General features: G+C 40.0%; 1 protein-coding gene across 23 annotated transcripts in view; it reads left to right on the top strand.

The window, feature by feature from the left end:
• PAPD7 (poly(A) RNA polymerase D7, non-canonical) overlaps positions 1-19,181 on the top strand; it is a 76,256-nt gene that overhangs the window by 38,160 nt on the left and 18,915 nt on the right. For 5 of the 23 annotated variants that reach the window (XR_002435091.1, XR_002435090.1, XR_002435094.1 and 2 more), the window contains exons 11-13: positions 4,449-4,607; positions 16,909-16,998; positions 18,228-18,291. Coding sequence is in view for 11 of the 23 variants with exons in the window: in XM_021386762.1 (XP_021242437.1) it covers positions 4,449-4,607; positions 16,909-16,998; positions 18,228-18,291 (313 nt within the window). In the remaining 12 variants the exon portion in view is untranslated. Of the gene's footprint in view, positions 1-4,448; positions 4,608-16,713; positions 16,823-16,908; positions 19,133-19,181 lie in introns of those variants that run through there. The other 18 variants (XR_002435100.1, XR_002435099.1, XM_021386768.1 and 15 more) reach the window with 14 other exon arrangements.

Raw genomic sequence — 19,181 nt, 5'->3', positions numbered from 1 at the left:
GTACTCCAGATGGGGCCTCACAAGAGCTGAGTAGAGGGGTCAGTCACCTCCCTCTCCCTGCTGGCCACTCCTCTTTTAATGCAGCCCAGAACATAGCTGGCAAATAGTTGGCGTATCCACTTGATGTAAGAGTAAACTTGTGCAGTGCAGCAGGAGGCACAGTTTGGAAAAACCGGTCATTTAGTAAATTGTTCTCAGCAAAAAAAGTTGCAGAGGGATTATGTGAATCAACAAATAAAACTTGATGTTACTGCTGCGATGTCAGTGAGGTAAGGAGAAGGAAGCACACAACTTCATGAGTTAAACTCAGGCTACTTTTTGATACCACAGACTAATTATATTCTTGCCTTAATATTAATATTACCTCATCTGAAAAAGAGGTGCCAAAGCCATTTTAGGATGGAAGAAAACCTAAAGTAAACATTTATATGCTCAGCTTGCATTAATAAGTGCTATAATTTAATGCTTAATTTGAAAAATACTTACCTGCATTATTTGAAATATTATTGTACTCTTAACAATTCAGGCCAATTGAAAGCCTTTGAAATGAAAGTGGTAGGAGTAATAAAGGGAATTTGACATGGCACACTTTGGGGAACATCTTCTGTTTAATACTGATAAAACAAGGAGTAAGTTTGCAGGCACTGGAGAAGATGATGTGGTGAGGTTAAAGGGGTACTTTGCTTGTATTTTTAATCTTGGGAGATCCTAATTAGATTAACTTCAGTTATTTCTGTAAGACTACTATTAGTTTTGGAGGATGTGTATTTTTCAGTTTGCTTCTGTTATGTATCTGTTCTTACACTTTTTTTCCTTCTCCTGTTAGTGTGACAAACATATTTTGCTTTTGTAATGCAGTTTAAAGGCAGAAAAATCAGTTGCATCTTATTTGAGGTTGTTTTGTATTGTTTATAGATTGGCAGATGGGAAGGGTGCAACTTTACTGATGCAAATTCACTATCCTGTGACCTGCCACAGACAGATGTTGATCTCATTCTACTGTATTAGAGCATAGTTTATTAAAGTTATGGCTCCACCTACCAAAAAGGGAAATGGTACAAGATGGTGTGAAAGAAATGGGATGAGGATGTGAAGTCTGTTAAATCATCTTAGAAATATGTGGATTTTCAACAAGAGTTGAGTGTGCTGGGCTAAAGCCATTCACACAAGATTATGCATTGAGGTTCTTCAGTGCTTTGACTGAACTTCTTTGAAATGTCTGAATTTTTCTAGTGTTACTTTTTGCTTGAAGGAGTGTGGTTTTGTACTGCTACTCAGTCAATCCACTAGTTAGTTGTTCTTTCTAGGGATGACTCTGCTCAGTAGCTCCTTGGGCTTTTCTTCACTGAAACTCAGCTAACCTTTTGGTGGGTTGATTCAGAAGGTAAAAGAAAAAAAAATAGGTAGCTCTTTCTGTGGTTCACCTCTGAATTGGCTCATGATGGCAAATGCTAATACAAGTACAATGGAGAGAGTAATAATGGAAGAGGAGAAAGGAGTAGGAATGGCAGCTGCTACATATTATATCACTTTGCTTGTGCTGTTATAAAAGCACATTGAGAGGAGCATGTGAAAATATAAAGTTCCAACTGTAGACACCAGTGCTCAGTTTTTTGCTTTCAGAGAACACAGTTTTTATGGAAGTCTTTGTTCTCACAGCTTCCAAATCCTGAATGTTGTAGGAAAATGATGAAATTGAACTGGTGGAAGAAGGTTGGAGAATGGAACCAGTAAGAACGCCTTTGCCAAGATCATAGAATCATAGAATGGCCTCGGTTGAAAAGAACCTCAAAGGTCATCTAGTTTCAATTCCCCTGCCATAGGCAGGGTAACCAACCACTAAACCAGGCTGCCCAGAGCCACATCCAGCCTTGCCGTGAATGCCTCCAGGGATGGGACATCCACAACCTCTCTGGGCAACCTGTTCCACTATGTCTGTGTGGAAAAACTTCCTCCTAACATCTAACCTAAATCTTTCCCATCTTAGTTAAAAATAATTCCCCCTTGTCCTATCACTATCTACACATGTAAACAGTTGTTCCCCCTCCTGTTCTTATGCTCCCTTCAAGTATTGGAAGGCCACAATGAGGTCTCGCCGGAGCCTTCTCTTCTCCAAGCTAAACAAGCCCAGTTCCCTTGACCTTTCTTCATAGGAGAGGTGCTCCAGCCCTCTGATCATCTTGGTGGCCCTCCTCTGAACCTGTTCCAAGAGTTCTGTGTCTTTCTTGTACTGGGGTGCCCAGGCCTGGATGCTGTACTCCAGGTGGCGCTTCACAAGGGCTTGGTAGAGGGGGACAATCACCTCCCTCTCCCTGCTGGCCACTCCTCTTTTAATGCTGCCCAGAACATAGTTGGCCTTCTGGGCTGCCAGCGCACACTGCTGGCTCATGTCCAGCTTCTCGTCCGCCAGGACCCCCAAGTCCTTCTCCACAGGGTTGCTCTCAAGGAGTTCTTCCCCCAGTCTATATAAATACCTGGGAAGATCTCTAGTTCATTCTTATATGTGTGTAGGGGACAACCTGCATATATGTTATGCTACCAAGGAACTTTCATTTCTTTGTTAGAGATTTTGATTTCTTAATATTGAGTTCTAGGATAGATAGTTACCTCAGAGTAACAATTTTAAAAACTGACTGATTCTAAAACTTGTTTGGCCTATGCATATTTAAAAGAAATATTGAAAGTTGAATTCCTAAAATAGTAGCTGTTTTCAGTTGAAAAGTTTGAATTGACTGGCTATATTGTGAAACAAAGCAGAAAACACTACTTTTTCCATGCAGTTAGTTTTGTGGTAAGGATACTTCTGAGTATAATTGAATCACATGATCTTACTGGAAGATGAACTGCTGTGCTGAAGGATGGATATACTTATAAAATTTACCTTGCATCTTACCTTGTATCTAAGCCTTGAGTTATTAATGGAATTGAAATAAACTCTTGTAGCCAGACCTAGTTAGTGAGAGGCTTCTGGCAAGTAATTATCCTCTTGCTGAAGAAGTCCCAGGACCTTATAATGGGAGCTGCATGCTGCGCAATAACAGCAACAAATTTATTATCTCCTGATGTCAGGAAAAGACATTTGCATGTAAGATCACTTCAGCTTTTCATCTTTGGTACATTTGTTGTCTCACTGTTTCTGCCTGGACTAGGGATCCTGTTATTCAAGCAAAAGTTGCAGTTTGATCTGGCTTCCTCAGTAATGCTTGTTGTTTCTCCTCCATGCTTTTTCCTTACCTACAGTGAGGTAAACTGAACGCTCCTACCTAATCAAAGGTGTGTTTAGTGGAAATCTCCCTTTTGAATGCTGTGTTCTTACTCAAGAAGTTGAAACTGATTTAAAGAATAGGTTTTAAAATGGAAAGTTGTCAGTAGAATAAAGTTGTGTCTGCTTCCAAAAGTATCTCTTCTGGTATTTTTGTGAAGGGCTGTGACAGGCATTCAAAGTAGCAATAAAGAGATCGAGAACTTAACTAGGCACTTACTGCAGTCATTGTAGCTTCATCCCTATAAAATTAGCTACAAGCAATAGAAAGGTCTTATTCCTCTATTTACATCCCTCTTTTTACAGCGTAATCTCTGTAGCCCTTGTACTGGCGAGGGCCAGAGCTCTTGTCTTCCAGACATGAATCTGAAATTTCAACAGTATTTGTAAACTTCTGGATCTGTGTTTGCCTCTTTGCTTGAGTGCTTTTGAGTGCTCTCGATGTGCAGTGTTAACTCTGCTTATGATGCATATGCAATTGCTGTTGGTCAAGCTGGAAGGAGGAAGAATAAGAAGTTTAGTAATGAGCTCCATTACAGTATTTCTGTAGTCTTACATCCATCTTGCTTTCCCCTGAAGGACTGTGCATACTTTCAGTATAAAGTGATGAGAAAAGAGCTCCTAAGTAATAGTGAAGTGGATAACTAGTGCTTATGTGTTAGTCTTGTCTGACAGGCCATCTCCTTGTTTCTTGGTAGGTGGAGCTCTAACTTTGGTGGGTTGAATAGGAGAAGACTTAACAATTCGAGTAACTTTTCCATACAGTGAAGTACAATCCATAACACTGTTCTGAAGATGGATTCTATCATGACAACTGAAATTATAGTCTTCATTTCAGTGTTACTGTTCTTGCACTGTTTTTCTCCAGCTGTAGTTTCTACCCTTTAATTCTAATTTGGTAGAAGAGAGCTTTATCTGGCTTCAGATTGAGCTGACTGGAACTGATTTGTTATCTCCATAGACCTGTTGACATTGTCTTTTGACGCAGGTTCAGTTAAACTCAGTCTAAACTGCTAGATGTGTAAAATAAACATAGTACTAGCTTATATTTTATTTTCTTACCACTGAAGGAATCTTTACAGTGTTCACATGAGTTTATATTTGGATGCATTTTCACATTCATAGTCTGTATGTGCTGTATTTTCTGTAAAGTTGCTTTTCTTTTCCCCTTTTTCTCTGCCAAAAGGATTCTGATACACCACCTTGCACAGCTCCTAATGTTTACCAGTTCAGTCTGCAAGCACCGACTCAACTTATGGCCAGTTTACCACCAGCATTGCCTATGCCAAGTGGTAAACCCCAATCTGCGCCTACGAGAACCTTGATAATGGCCGCCAGTAATCAGGTATGAGCCAACTGAATGGAGCTACCTTTTTATGAGAAAGTGATCAAATCGCAATTATAGATATTTTGCGCTGTGCTGTCAGTCTAAAGAACTCTAGAGATATACTTGATGTAGTATGCGCTGAATTTCATGTGACCATTAAGGTACTTAACTGACATGTCAGAAGCTCAAGAAGAAGAATGGGTGGGAAATGTTTGAAATATGTGGAACTCTTCCATAGCACAATAACCCCTAGGAATAACCTGATAGGCAAGTGTCAGAAATCTCGCTCTAACCTATATTTGAGAATTTCAGTACTCAAACTAGTGGGACCTTTGAAGATTTCTAGGCTGTTTAATTTCCTTTTCTTAAAGTAGAAACTTTGCACAAGTGATATATCTGCTAAGCTAGTGTTTGAATGTGAAGAAATACTACCGCCTTGTCTGGGTGTGTTTTGTGGCCTTGATTTCTGAATTGCTAGAACAAACTTGTCCCCACTTGTAACTTTCTGTAATAATTTTAAAGAAAGATTAAAAAAAAAGTAGACATATTTCCAAGGAATATACCCAAATATTAAATGTACAGAGAGATGGTATGTTACCTAACTAGCCTGCAGTATTTTAGCTAACACATCCGTTAATGTACAAAGAGAAAAAAGAGCCTTAGCTTTTTCTTACAGCCTTGGTGCATCGGTCTATAGAAAAATGTTCCCTCAATCTTGCTTATGGAAACTATTAGTCAAAACAGCTGCCTGATGAGTTTTAGTGCAAGTTATGGGTGGTAGGTTACCTATGATAAGGAAACAACTGTAAATTTCTTTGACATCCGTTTTGGTCAGATTTCTGCAATGTTTTCAATGTTCTCTCAGTTCTCCTATTGTTTCTTGGAATTGTAGGACCAGGATACTTTTAATTTCATGACTTTATTTTTTTACCTGATTCAGAACTTCTGTGACGTTTTGGGCATAGAATGGCTGAAATTGAAAGGGACCTTTAAGACTATCTACTTCAAACTCCTCTGCCATGTTGGGTGCACATTCCACTAGACCAGATTGCCCAAAGCCCCATCCAACCTGGTCTTGAACACACAGAATCGCAGGGGGTTGTAAGGTACCTCTGGAGATCGTCTAGTCCGGCCCCCTCCAAAAACTTCCAGGGAGGGATTATGACACAAGATGTTTGCTTCAGTTTCTGCTTTGAGATTTGTGAAGTGTTTGAATGGTCTGAGTATTTGGTTAGAAGGGACTTTGAAGTCATTTAGTCATTTCTTCTGATCAAAGGGCAGCTTGCTCAGGTTTTTTGAATAGCTCTGAGCATGAGAATTCCCCTCCCCCCCAACCTCCACTTTGGGCAATGTGTTAGAATCATAGAATTATTTGAGTTGAAAGGGACCTTTAAGGGTAATCTAGTCCGACTTCCCTGCAATGGTCAGAGGCATCTTACAGCTAGGTCATGTTGCCCGGAGTCCTGTCCAGCCTGACCTTGAATGTCTCTCCAGGGATGGGGCATCCACCACCTCTCTGGGCAACCAACATGTTCCTGTGCTTCACAGCCTTTGGTTTAAAAAAAAAAAATCTCCTTCTCTCCAATATAAATCTCCCCTCTGATGTGCGGAATCCTTTCACTTATTCACCTCTTTCTGTTTGAAACCATTTCCCTATGTCCTATCATAGCAGACTCCACTAAAGAGTGCGTCCTCTTCTTTCTTTAAGTTCTCCTTTAGATACTGAAAAACTGTTATCAGGTTCCCCAGAGCCTTTTTACTACGCTGAACAGCCTCATCTCTCTCAGCCTGTCCTCGGAGGGGAAGTGTTTCATCACTTGGATCATTTTTATGGCCCTTCTCTGGATGTGCTCCAGCAAATCCATGTCTCTTCTGTACTGAGGACTCCATATCTGAATGCAGTTGTCTAGATGAGGTCACACCAGCACAGAGTAGAGGGTCAGGATCACCTCTCTTGTGCTGCTGGCTTTGCTTCTTTTGATGCAGCCCAGGATACAGTTAGCTTTCTGGGCTACGAGGGCATGTTACTTGTTCATGTCTAGCTTGCCATCCACCTTTTCAACAGAGCTGTACTCAGTCCTTTCATCCTTCAGCTTGTACTGATAGTGTGGGTTGCCATTACCCAGGTGCAAGACCTTGCACTTGGTTTGTTGAACCTCATGAGGTTCTCCTGGGCCCACTGCTTGAGCCTATCTGTCTCTCTGGATGGCATCCTGTCCTTCAGGTGTGTTGACTGCAACAAACAGCATGGCATCATCTACAAACTTGCTGAAGCTGCACTTGATCACGCTATTGATGAAGATGTTGAAGAGCATCAGTCCCAGTACTGACTCCTGAAGGACACCAGTTGTCACTGATCTTGATCCAGCTGTTGACCACCACTCTGGGTATGATCTCTTAACTAGTTTCTCATACACTCACCAGTCCACCTGTCAAATCCATTTCTTTTCGGTTCCGAGAAGGATGTTATGGGGGCATTGACTGTGTTTAAAAAAGCCTTACTGAAATTCAGATAGATGACATCAGTGGCTCTCACCTTGTCCATTGATGCAGTTTACACCATCATAGAAGGTCACTAGACTGGTCAGGCAAACACTATTCCAGTGTTTGATCTCACTTCTATTTAAAAAGTTTAGTCTTAAATTTAGTCTTAAAATACTTCTCATATTTCAGCTTATGTCCTTTGCTCCTTGTTCTTTTACTAAGCATTCTTTTACTGAGAACAGTCTTCCTCCATCTGCTTAGGTACTTAGATCCATCAGTAAGATCCCTCCCCCTCAGTGTTCTCTCTTCAGGGGTAAACAATGCAGCTCTGACATCTTTTTCATGTATGAGAAATGTTTCAGTGTCTTATTCTCACAGACTTGCATTGGACTCACTTCAGTATGTCTACGTCTCTTGTACTGGGGAGCCCAGACCTTTACACAGCACTCCAGATGTGACCTCACTAGTGCTGAGTAGAGGGGAAGGATCATGTCTCTCCGCCTTGTAGTGATACTCTTCCCAATGCAGCCTGGGATGTTGTTGACCTTTCTTGATATGAAGGTGTGTTGCTAACTCAAGCTCAGCTTGTCTATTGGCAATCTCTGTGTTATACCAAGCTGTTTTCCACCTGGTCAATGCCTCGTGCGTATCAGTGCATGAGATTACTCCTTCCTATAGCCAGAGTTAAATTTGAAGTTTATGAGGTAACTGTCAACTCATTTCTCCAGCCTGACAAGGTATCTCTGTAAGACAACACAACTGTCATGTTTGTCAGCTGCTCCTTTCAGTTTGAGTGTTACTGTCCTGTCATCCAAATCACTAATTAAGATGTTAAATAGCATCGGCCCGGCATCAACTGCTGGAATGGACCACCATTTGCTGACTCCTAGATGAAATTTTTGGTGCTGATCAAAACATTTTAAGCCTGGCATATAAGGGTATACTTTTCATTCAACTTGTGAGTTTCCCTAGCGATGGCACCTGCCACTTATTATAGAATGAAAAAAATATCAGCACTTGGTTGGAACTTTTAGATGTAAAAGTAGTTCTGTCTGTCTGAACAGTTTTTTCATGTTCAGTAGTACCAGTCTTGAGTTATGGCATAGCTCAGTACAAAAATTCTTCCTAGTTGCTACACAAATATTTATTTTAAGCACTTAACAGAAATGTTTTTCAACACCCCCCTCCTTTTAGGTTTAGACTAGATTACTGTTGCTCTACGTACTGCTGGTATTCCACTATTTCCTTGTAGACTGCTTAAGAGTCTTTGAAAATTGTTCATGTGTTTTCCCCAGCTATTTCCTCTGCAGTCCTCAATCATATACCAAGCCCCCACTTGTATCTCCAAGTGTGGTCTTTGTTTTAATCTCCTGAATGATTATTCTAATTATGATTATTCTCTAGCCTTATGTTGAACTCCTTGTGAAGTATAAACTTAGTCTTTGTTCTTTCCCTTAGCAACTCTTTTCTATGAAGAGGTGTCCTGTAGCTTAACTTCATTGGACTTCTGTGAAAAGAGAATCAAGTTGCAGCTATTGGTACAAAACAAGTTAGGGTTTGGAGTTGACTAAGTTGTAAAGAGGCAATGTGTTGAATGAATTTTGGACCTTAGCTGGAATTTTGAATCTTGGAAGAAGTGTTTTGCAGCATTTCTTGGCTTTGTGTTACCTGGCCTTTCTTTAATACTTTGTACAATACATAGGTGCTTAAAACTGGTAATTTTTCTCTGGCTTTTGAATTACAAGGATGTGCCCTTTAGATCATGTTAAATCAGAATAGTTTCCTGCTACCTACAGTAATGGGACAATTGTTTTTCTGTGGTGAATTTAGTGAAATTTTGCATTGTGAAGTAGACATGTTCTTTTAGATAAGGACTGCGACCAACCAAGTCCAAGTGGGAATTGAAATCGCTCTACTCAGAATGCTGTGAATGCATGTTTTTCATTTGCGATGTTCTGGAGAATGAATGAACTGGATTAGGTTGATAACTTGACTCAGACTAGCATGGTCTTCAGTTACAAGTTTTAACAGGAAGATCTTATTAGCTGAAAGGGTTTCTATCCTGATAGGCTTGAATATGAGCAGGCCTCTTTAACAGCAAATATTCTTTCCTATCCAAAAAGCGTTTGAAAGGGATTCCATTGTCTACAGTGGAATTTGTCTTAACCCTCTTCCTTGGCAACTTTTTCTTCCCTCAATTCAGCTTGTCTTTGAAAACTTTACATTATTCACAGGAAGCTTTACTTAGGTCTCTGGTACTGGCCGTGGAAGCAGGAAGTACCAGTGCAAGAACTTTGAACCAGTAGCAGCCTTCTAGACAAACTGTCATTGGATCTTCCTAATGCTTTCTTGTTTGAAAAAGCATTGGAGTGATTAACAGTTCTATTTATATGCTGCATAATTAATTGGAGATATTCCAGGTAGTTCAGGGACTAATTAAGTTCCTTATAAAGACCTGTGTTTTTTTCAGTATTATTAGTGCTTTTCCTTGGTAATCATTCTACTTTGTTGACAAAACAGTTTGAAATTTCTCTTGGGATAATGGAACAGCTTATGAACCAGTGCTCTCCATTGGAGTGAGTAGAAAAACAATATTGGTGCGCATGTCCAGGTGAATGGAAGGGAGAAAAAGTAGTTTACGACTTCCCATCAGGAGAAAGACACAGTTTTCTTGTTGTCACTTTCAAATGGGGTAAGTTCTGTTCGATTTCTTGGATTGATAGCCACCTGAGAAGTCACTAATGAAGACAGAAAAAACTATATGTTGTTCAGTTCTGATTTTTTTTAATGTTGCATTTTTTCATCTTAAGAGTGCTTATTTGATTTAAAAGGATTTAAAGATAGTGAGCATTAGTCCATCTACTGGACTAGCTTCCAGTGTGTCTATTCTGTCCAAGTAAAGCTCCACTGAGGACATTTTAAATGAATGGTATCTGATTGCTAATACGGTCATTAAGAATTTCATAGCAGCATTCAGTACTCAGTTTTGAAGGGTGGAAGACAAGTAGGAAATAAAACTTTAATGCTAGTGCTAAAATGACATAATCTAAACTTTTATGCTTCACTGGCTAAAACACTTCAGAGTTTGCTCTTACCCAGAACAATTGTGGAAGGTGTTCCCTTGTGACTCTGAGTCTTCTGATTCTCTAGTGTTAGCAGATAAGAAATGCTGGAACTTCCGTTTCTGCTCTTTCTAGACTCCATACCAGATCTTTTTCTGTTGCTCTGAACTGGTTGCATAAATGCCGTTTTCTTTAATTGGACAAGAAATGAGATTTGACTTGTAAATGTATAAATACGAACTTGTCACAATGCTATCAAGTAAAAAGTATCTGACTTCAGCTAGTAGGTCCAAACAAAGGGCTCAAAAGGGAGAAGTATCTCTTGATATTTGTAGTGCTTTAGGCCTTATTTTCCCAGATTTAAACAGCTTGAGTAAGAACTTTCGCTACAGTTCATCTTAAATGTAAACCACATCTAAATCTTCATACATTAAGAGTATGATCAGGTAGCTGATATAAGTATGTTGTATGTTAGCTTAAAAATGAGGCTAATGAACCACTGCCTGATACTTGGTTTATTGATAGTGTTTTAATGATCAAAATATTGGTTAGGCTGTTGATCTGTGAAACAGTGATTTTTTTTTTTTGTAAAGAACAAGTTAAATGTTACCTGCTCACAGGATGCATTTTAGTGTATTTCCAGATGCTATGCTCAGGAGGTGGGGAAGTGAGCATCAGTCATCAAAACAGGGGTGGTAGTTTTTGCTATGGGCCTGAAATAAAGAATTTGGAAATAGGCTGAAAAATAGAAAAGAACTTGGAAAGATTTTTGTTAAGGTATTGACGGAGATACCTAAAATGCTAATGGTACAATAAAATTCTGCAAAATACTACACTAATACTTTACATGTAATAGGTCTGAAATATTTAAGCTTCAATGATTACAATTCCTATCAACTGTGGAATGGGTTTAGTCATGACCATTAATCCTTTAGTGTTAATAATGTAATAATAGGTATCCTATACTGGCTTTAGCTTAGTGGCTCCTTATTTACATATCAAGTGCTGTATGTATAAGCTGATTTCTGTTCAACTTAACAGTATTGATATTTGTCAACGGTTTACGGGCGTTCAGCCCGGTTCCGTGACGAATGGGACAGGGGACCCACGGACCCATGCCCTGGGAAAGGGAAAAGGGAAAAAGGGTAAGGAGATGGGCCTGAAAGCAAAAACGGCAGCAACAATCTGAGCAGAAACAAACTAATTTACTAAATAAGATATTGGAATGCAAAACAACACACTGTAATACAATATAATTACAATTTAAGCTGATAAATCCAATACAATGAGAGAGAATGTCCAAAAATCAGGGTAGGCCTTACTCTACTACCGACGATAAGACGGCTGGGGAGCGAGGTGCTGCCAGGACGAGAGACGGGCGGAAAGAGAGCAAGGTCTTGTGATCTGCAAGTTTTTATCTTTCCCTCTGACCGGAAATGGTAACAGAGGAGCAAAGTCCCCTGGGGAATGTAGTAGTCCATCTCTTCTGAGAACCAGGTACATCCACTACATGATGTTATGATGTGGAATACCAATAACCGAAAATCACAAAACGATGACAATATTTCATTTTCATAGCTCTCCTTTTTTCTCCCTATTTTAGAGAAACTAACAGTCAGAGGTTCAGGAACTGTTCAGGCTATAGCTCTGTTACTTATGTAGTTTTTGTTATTTTTGATGTTTAAGTGATTTGTTTTTGGCTTAAATTGTTTGAATACCAACTGTCTTTGACTGTCAGCAGTTCCATATAGTAAAATTGCTTGTATTTATCTTAGAATCGTAGAATGGTTTGGGTTGGAAGGGACCTTTCAGGTCATCTAGTTCCAACCTCTCTTCTATAGGCAGGGACGCTTCCCTCTAGGCCGGGTTGCTCAAAGCCCCATCCGGCCTGGCCTTGAATGATTCCAGAGAGGGGGGGCATCCACAACCTCGCTGGGCAACCTGTTCCAGTGACTCACCACCCTCACAATAAATAATTTCTTCCTTCTATCTAGTCTAAATCTACCCTCTTCCAGTTCAAAACTGTTTCCCCTTGTCCTGTCACTACATGCCCTTACAAAGAGGGCCTCTCCAGCTTTCCCATAGGCCCCATTCAGGTACTGGAACATTGCTAAAACGTCCCCCCGGAGCCTTCTCTTTTCTAGGCTGAAAAGCCCCAGCCCTCTCAGCCTGTCCTCATAGGGGAGGTGCTCCAGTCCTCTGATCATCTTCGTGGCCCTTCTTTGGACCTGCTCCAACAGCTCCATGTCCTTCTTGTGTTGGGGGCTCCAGAACTGGGTGCAGTACTCCATGTGGGGTCTCATGAGAGCAGAGTAGAGGGGCAGAATCACCTCCCTTGACCTACTGGTCATGTTTCTCTTGATGCATCCCAGGATACGGTTGGCCTTCTGGGCTGCAAGCACACACTGGCTCATGCTGAATCTTTCATCAACCAACAGCCCCAAGTTCTTCCCAGAGCTGCTCTCAAGCCGTTCTCTGTCCAACCTGTATCCGTGCTTGAGATTGCCCTGACTCAGGTGCAGGATCTTGCATTTGGCCTTGTTGAATTTCTTGAGGTTGTCATGGGCCATGTTCAAGCCAGTCCAGGTCTCTCTGGATGTGTCTTTCTAGTGTGTCAGCTGCACCACTCAGCTTAGTGTTGTCTGCAAACTTGCTGAGTGTGCACTCGATCCCACTGTCCTTGTTGCCTACAAAGATGTTAAATAACTGGTCCCAGTACCAATCCCTGAGGAATGCCACTCGTCACCGATTTCCACTTAGACACTGAGCCATTGACCGCAACTCTGAGTGTGGTCATCCAGCCAATTCCTTACCCAGTGAGTGGTCCATCCATAAAGTCAATTTTTCTCCAATTTGGTGACCAAGATGTCATGCAGAACAATGTCAAATGCTTTGCATGTGTCCAGGTAGATGATGTCAGTTGCTCTTCCTTCATCAGCTAACACTGTAACTCTATAATGAAAGGCCAGCAAGTTTGTCAGGCATGACTTGCCCTTGGTGAAGCCATGTTGGTTACCACCACTCACCTCATGTTTATTTTTCATGTGTCTTAGAGCCTTCAGGAAGACCTGTTCCATGATCTTGCCAGGCACAGAGGTGAGAGTGACTGACCTGTAGCTCCCTGGATCTTTTTTTTCCTGCTTGAAAATGAGGGTTATGTTTCACCCTTTCCAGTCAGTGGGAACTTCACCAGACTGCTGTGACCTTTCAAATATGATGGATCGTGGCTTGGCAACTTCATCTGCCAGTTCCCTTGGAACCCGTGGCTGGATCTTGTTGGGTCCCATGGACTTGTGCACCTTCAGGTTTTTTAGGTGGTCTCGAACCTGATCTTCATTTACATCAGGCAGATCTTCCTTCTCTGAACTTGTACCTTTGCTTTCTGCAGATTGGATGGTGTGGCTAGAGCCCTTGCTGGTGAAGACTAAGGCAAAGAAGTCACTGATCACTTCAGCTTTCTCTGTGTCCCTTGTGACTAGGTCTTCATTTTCCTTCTGAAAAAGGTCCATGTCTTCCCTGGCCTTCCTTTTATCACTGATATACCTGTAGAATTTCTTCTTTATGTCCCTGGCTAGATTTAATTCTGTCAGGGTTTTAGCTTTCCTAACCTGATCCCTGGCTGCTCAGACAACTTCTTTGTAGCCCTCCCTGGTAACCTGTTCTGCTTCCACTCCCCATAGACTTTCTTTTTGCACTGAAGTAAATCCAGGAGCTCCTCGTTGATCCACAGAGGTCTCCTGGCATTCTTTGCCTTTTTTTTTTTCTTCCTCAGGATGCAATGTTTCTGGGCTTAGACGAGATGCTTCTTGAGTACAGGCCAACTTTCCTGGGCATCTCTTCTCTCCAGGGTTTTCTCCTATGTCACCCTGCCAAGCAGTTCCCTGAGGAGTTCAAAGTCTACTCTCCTAAAGTCAAAAGTAGCAAGCTTTTTGCACATCCTCTTTGATGCCGTAAGGATCTTGAACTCCACCATTTCATGGTTCCTGCAGCTAAGGCTTCCCTTGAGCTTTACATTACTCACCAGCCCTCCTCATTGGTTAGAACAAGGTCCAGCACAGCACCTTTTCTCATGGGTTCCTGTGCTACTTGGAAAGGGAAGTTATCATCAATACATTCCAGGAACCTCTTTGACTGTTGGTGCCCTGCTGTGTTCTCCATCCAACAGATATTGGCGTGGTTGAAGTCCCCCATGAGGACCACGTTTTGTGAATGGGAAGCTGCTTGGGTGGCCTATTTGAGATTGAAAGTTTTGTTTTCTTCAGCAAATTACTTGATATTTCAATTTCTACCAGATTTGTCATTTGGGACAAAAGCTGGGAAGAACCTTTTCTTAAATTTGTGAATTTCTGTCAAAACATCTTAGAACTTTTTAAACTCGGTATCTGTTACAATTTTTTCCTCATCTTGTTTTAGATGCAAGTTTCTTAGATTTCCCTACACGTATAGCAGCTTCTACTTGCAGAACATCAAATTCAGAGCACTTGTGTCCAAAAAAAAAAATTACTTCTGTCAGTTGTTGTATGAGCAGCCATATGTTGGTAGAAAAGATTATTACTCCTTGGTAAGGGAAATAGTTCTAAAGAAGTCAGCACATCTGAACTGAAGATGTCTGACACATTACAGTTAGAGGGCTTTCTTTTTTGCTTATCTGATCTCTCTTCATCTGTTGTCTGGGCAGACATGCCATCTCTCAGACTGTGGGAGTCCTGAGCGTGTGAATATCAAGAACAGTGTGGACTAGATATAATTGATACAGTCTCTTGAGAATTTCAAAAAGACATCAAGCAAACTTCCTTTACCAAAGATTCTGAAACAAGCAGTGAGATAAGTATGTAGCAATTTCTTGAAAATTTGATTACATCTTGAGCAAACTAGTGGTATAACTTCTTTGAGGATACAGATAGGCTTAAGTACCCTGTTTTCAGTGGGGTTTGGCTGACCTGATTTGAGTGAAACACTGCCTGCTAATGTGCCATCAAATTACATTGTGGCCACTGTGCCATTACAAATCACATTGCGCATTCAAATTAAGGATTAAGTTGCCAAATTTACAACTGAAGATGATAGGCTTGATTAGATTCTGTGTTCTTTGGTCAGAACTTTGTTCTGGTTTTACAATAGCAAAACTAGAGTTATCTCCATCTTTCTTTTTACACAGTCAAGCGTAACTAATGAATAATACTGTCTGTTCTCAGTGTTTTGACTATTGAATGATTGATCACTTTGAATATTTTGACCTTATTTATGCAAATTAGTTGATACCTATTTGTAGATCTGTCTGCTTATGTAATTGAGTCATATGTGCATGTATTGAACATTGCCTCACAAGGATGTGTCAAGATGGTGTTTGGAGGACCACTTACCAAAATAGAATGTTTTTACTCTAGTTTGATTTTGTTGATTTTAATAAATAGCTCTTGATAGGTGCTTTGACAGCATATTTCAGTAGATAAGTTTTGAGGAGTTTTGCCTCCTAAAAATGAAGAATTCTCTCTTCTGTTCTTTTTTCGTCTTCATCCTTGATTATTTTACCATTACTAGTCTGATGACGCTTAGCATGTCTATCCTAGGAGTTTAAAAATTGAGTATTGAAGGCTGATTAGGTCACCACAGGGGATTCTTTATGGATGAAAAATAGTTCTTTTTTTACTACTGTGCAGTTAACTTTATTTTTCAGTACTCTTCTTCACATGGTCTTCTTGTAGATGGTCAGTGTCTCTTCTAATTATAATTTAACAGTAAAAAGCTGTCTATAGCATTATTCCTTAAATAATTTTAATGATAGTTTGGTGTTCTCATACTTCTTTCAACACCAGACTTGTTTGGAAATACAGGTTAATAAAGTAGCTGCAGTTACTTCATATTCTAAGCAGTTGCCTTATGTTAACTTTATGTTAACTTTGTGGTGTTTCTGCTAACTCACTTAAGGCAGACAAAAAGTATTAGCTTTTTTTAAAGGCAGTCTGTTCTCATAGTTATTTCTTTCACTCATCAGAAGAAAAGCTGCTTGTGTTGAAGCTGCAACTTTTTTTTTCTTTTTAGAATCTTGCTATGTAGAGAAATGCTAACCCAGCTCACTGTGGTATTAAGTGGTAGGGAAAACTGTAGTACCTTATGGTGTGGTAGATGAACTCTGGCTGTTAGCCTTTTCAGCAGCTGCTGTTCCAAGTTATTAGAGATTCTCCAAGTGTCATGTTACACTCCTGACTGTTACTTTGCCTTGGTCTGGATGTGTGGTATGTAGCAGGCAAATAAGATTTATCAGATTAGACTCAGCACCTTCTGAAGTCTGGCTAGTTTACCTACAGTTAAGTGAAGTTATAGGTAGAGCAGGCTTGTCCTTTGCATTAGCTCATGTAGTGATGCCCCTACATTCCGTCATGATGATATTTCTGAAAGTCTTACTGGATATTTCACTGGTCATACTCTTTCCAAGGATCTTTTAAAGACGTGACTGTTACAATTAGCGTTTAATGTGGAAGGTCTGTTTTTATAATGGTGATGCATAGTAAGCATATTTAATACTCAGATCAAAGGTTTTCAAGGATGCTTTTAAATCTACACCATTTCATTTGCAGGACACTTACTTCAGAAAACAAGCTGTTAGTGCCTTTGGACTTGTGCAGCTAAAATCAGACAAGCATGGAAAGATCAGTTGCTTCAAGCAGCGTTCTGTGGGAATGACTTGTATGTTGAGGAAATACCGGTGGTAATACGTACTTTGTTTCAGTTGTTTGTATGCCTAAACTGAGTGCATGTCTTGTGTTTTTTAGCAGCACACTGGAATGAAGTTTTCCATGAAAGGAACTCATAACCAAGGCAACAGCTACAGTCCTGTCAACAGTGGAGGCATGAGGCAACCGGTTGGTAACAGAGGACACCACCAGTACAATCGTAATATATGGAGAAGAAAAAAACACAGAGACAGTTTACCTATTAGTCTGAGCAGATAATGGCAGATGCCAAAATGACCTTCCCTGTTCAGACAAACTGAGCGAGTGCCACTCGACTTAGGGGATGGAGACCAGCGTCCAGCACATCGTTTTATTGGTGTTGCCAAATATCTGCAGCTGACTTCTTTGCATGTTTCTTTGTGTGGTGGTTCAGTCCATCTTCAAGAAGTAGTTGTGCTTATCTGTGAAGCCTTATTAAATGTGGAAGTTTGTTTTTCTGCCTTCCCACAATGGTTCATACAGTGCCGAAGCAGCTCTGACAGTGGAACTGCAAGGACATTTACAAATGCTGTGGCTTTTTTTGCTGTGGCTACATCTGTTCCTATGTGGGTTCTGTTTTCTTTTATTTTGGAAGTGAAGGAAACTTCAGCCCCTTCGATTTTTTTTTCTTTGCAGCAAATCAAGTTGGGAATTCATGAAAATAAATTTGCTGCGCTCCTGTTTGTTTCGAAGTTCAGAATTTTTTGCTCTGTAAATATTGGAGATATAATTTGTGCAATAACTTGGAATTTTAATTTAATTTCATATTGTCACATAAGTTATATTTAAGGGGAAGAGGTTTTTTAATTTACAGATCCTTTCCCAGGTTGCATTATCTAAGTTGGGTTCATAGTTTTGGCAGGTTGTCTGAGCAGTGTTACAAACATGACATTTGGTAATATTTGAGGCTTCTCGATTCACAATGAAAGAGCGATTTGGCTTATGGTTTTAAGAAGGTATTAAGCTCCAAAGCATTTCGACCCTATGTTTTTTAGCTCATTGTCTGGCCTCTGTCAGTCTTCTTGCTCTGACCAATGAGTTTTAATTTTATTCCTTTTAATAGACAACAAATCCAGCGTTCTTAGTACCAGAAGTAAAACTTTTGAAGGGGGGGAAGGTTGGTTCAAGTCCCGATGTGAAATTAAAAAGCAGTGAACTACATGCTTTGATGCATTTTAGTAATGTAACCTGTTAATGTTTGGGTTCAAACAACATTATAAAATGGAGGTACCCGGCTTAAGGAATGTGGAGAAAGGAAATATGTTGATTCCATTAAGGAATCTGTATAGCAGTATGCATTAGTTCTGTTAAGAGCAAATATATAAAAAGTACTTCAGCTGCTCTAAGCATTATGAGAAGTATCTTTTAATGTATTGCAGGAGAGCACAGCCCAGTGTTGTACGCAGTATGAGTGGCTGGCACTTAATTTACAGATGCATACAGGTATACTATGCAAGTGTGTATTGCCATGACAAACACTGTCTTTAACTTTTTGAAAAATGTACATCCTGCCTAACCCTGAGTTTTTAAAGCACCACAGTTGTCCTGGGAGTAGGTCACGTCTCATGCCCTCTGACTTCCTGTTTTTTTAGTGAGAGTTCTTAAACTATACAGAAAACTACAGATCAGTTATATAAATCCATTAGCAGAGAAAGCTGAAGAATCCTGTTAACAGGACATTTATACTGTATACAGATAGAGAAGGTTTTAAAACTGATATCCAAGTATTAAGATGAGGTGTCAAGCATGAAGCTTTTTAATATGCTGTATGCCTTTGAAGCAGAAGTAGTTCATGTTATTACTGAATCTGTCGAACAGGTCTTTGAGGGGAGAGAGGGCAACATTCCAAAATAGAGTAGTGCATATCTGTTTGCAAAAAGTTTGTCTTAATGCTCCAGGTTCATCACAATTTTAAACAACAAAAAAATTGTGAGCTGATTCATAAATAATATCTAAGGGCTGTTACAGGAGCCTGTACTGCTTAGTCTTCACACACTAGCAATATTGAGCATAACTACATTGAAGAGCCTTCAAAGGCTTTAGTTGGTGTCTTATTCTAGCGTCCATTTTAAAGTGAAATTCATTTAAAAGTGGTATCATGTAACACTTCAGTCATGGTGAACCAAATAAATTGGCCTGGCTATCACTGTGGTTATGTGCTACAGGTTTAAAAAAAATCATGTTTAAATTTTTTGTGTGGACAACTATGTGGAAGCTAAAATTGACATATTTTTATGTAAAGTTTTCTATTCTTTGATTTTTAATAAACTTTGGAGACCAGTCACTCTTATGTATATTTTTATGGGGAATGTAATGAATGAAGTAATATTTGA

The sequence above is a fragment of the Numida meleagris genome, chromosome 2 (genome assembly GCF_002078875.1).
Source record: "Numida meleagris isolate 19003 breed g44 Domestic line chromosome 2, NumMel1.0, whole genome shotgun sequence".
Lineage (NCBI taxonomy): Eukaryota > Metazoa > Chordata > Aves > Galliformes > Numididae > Numida > Numida meleagris.
Note: the sequence above shows the minus strand (reverse complement) of the source record. Positions and strands in the feature narration are given on the sequence as shown.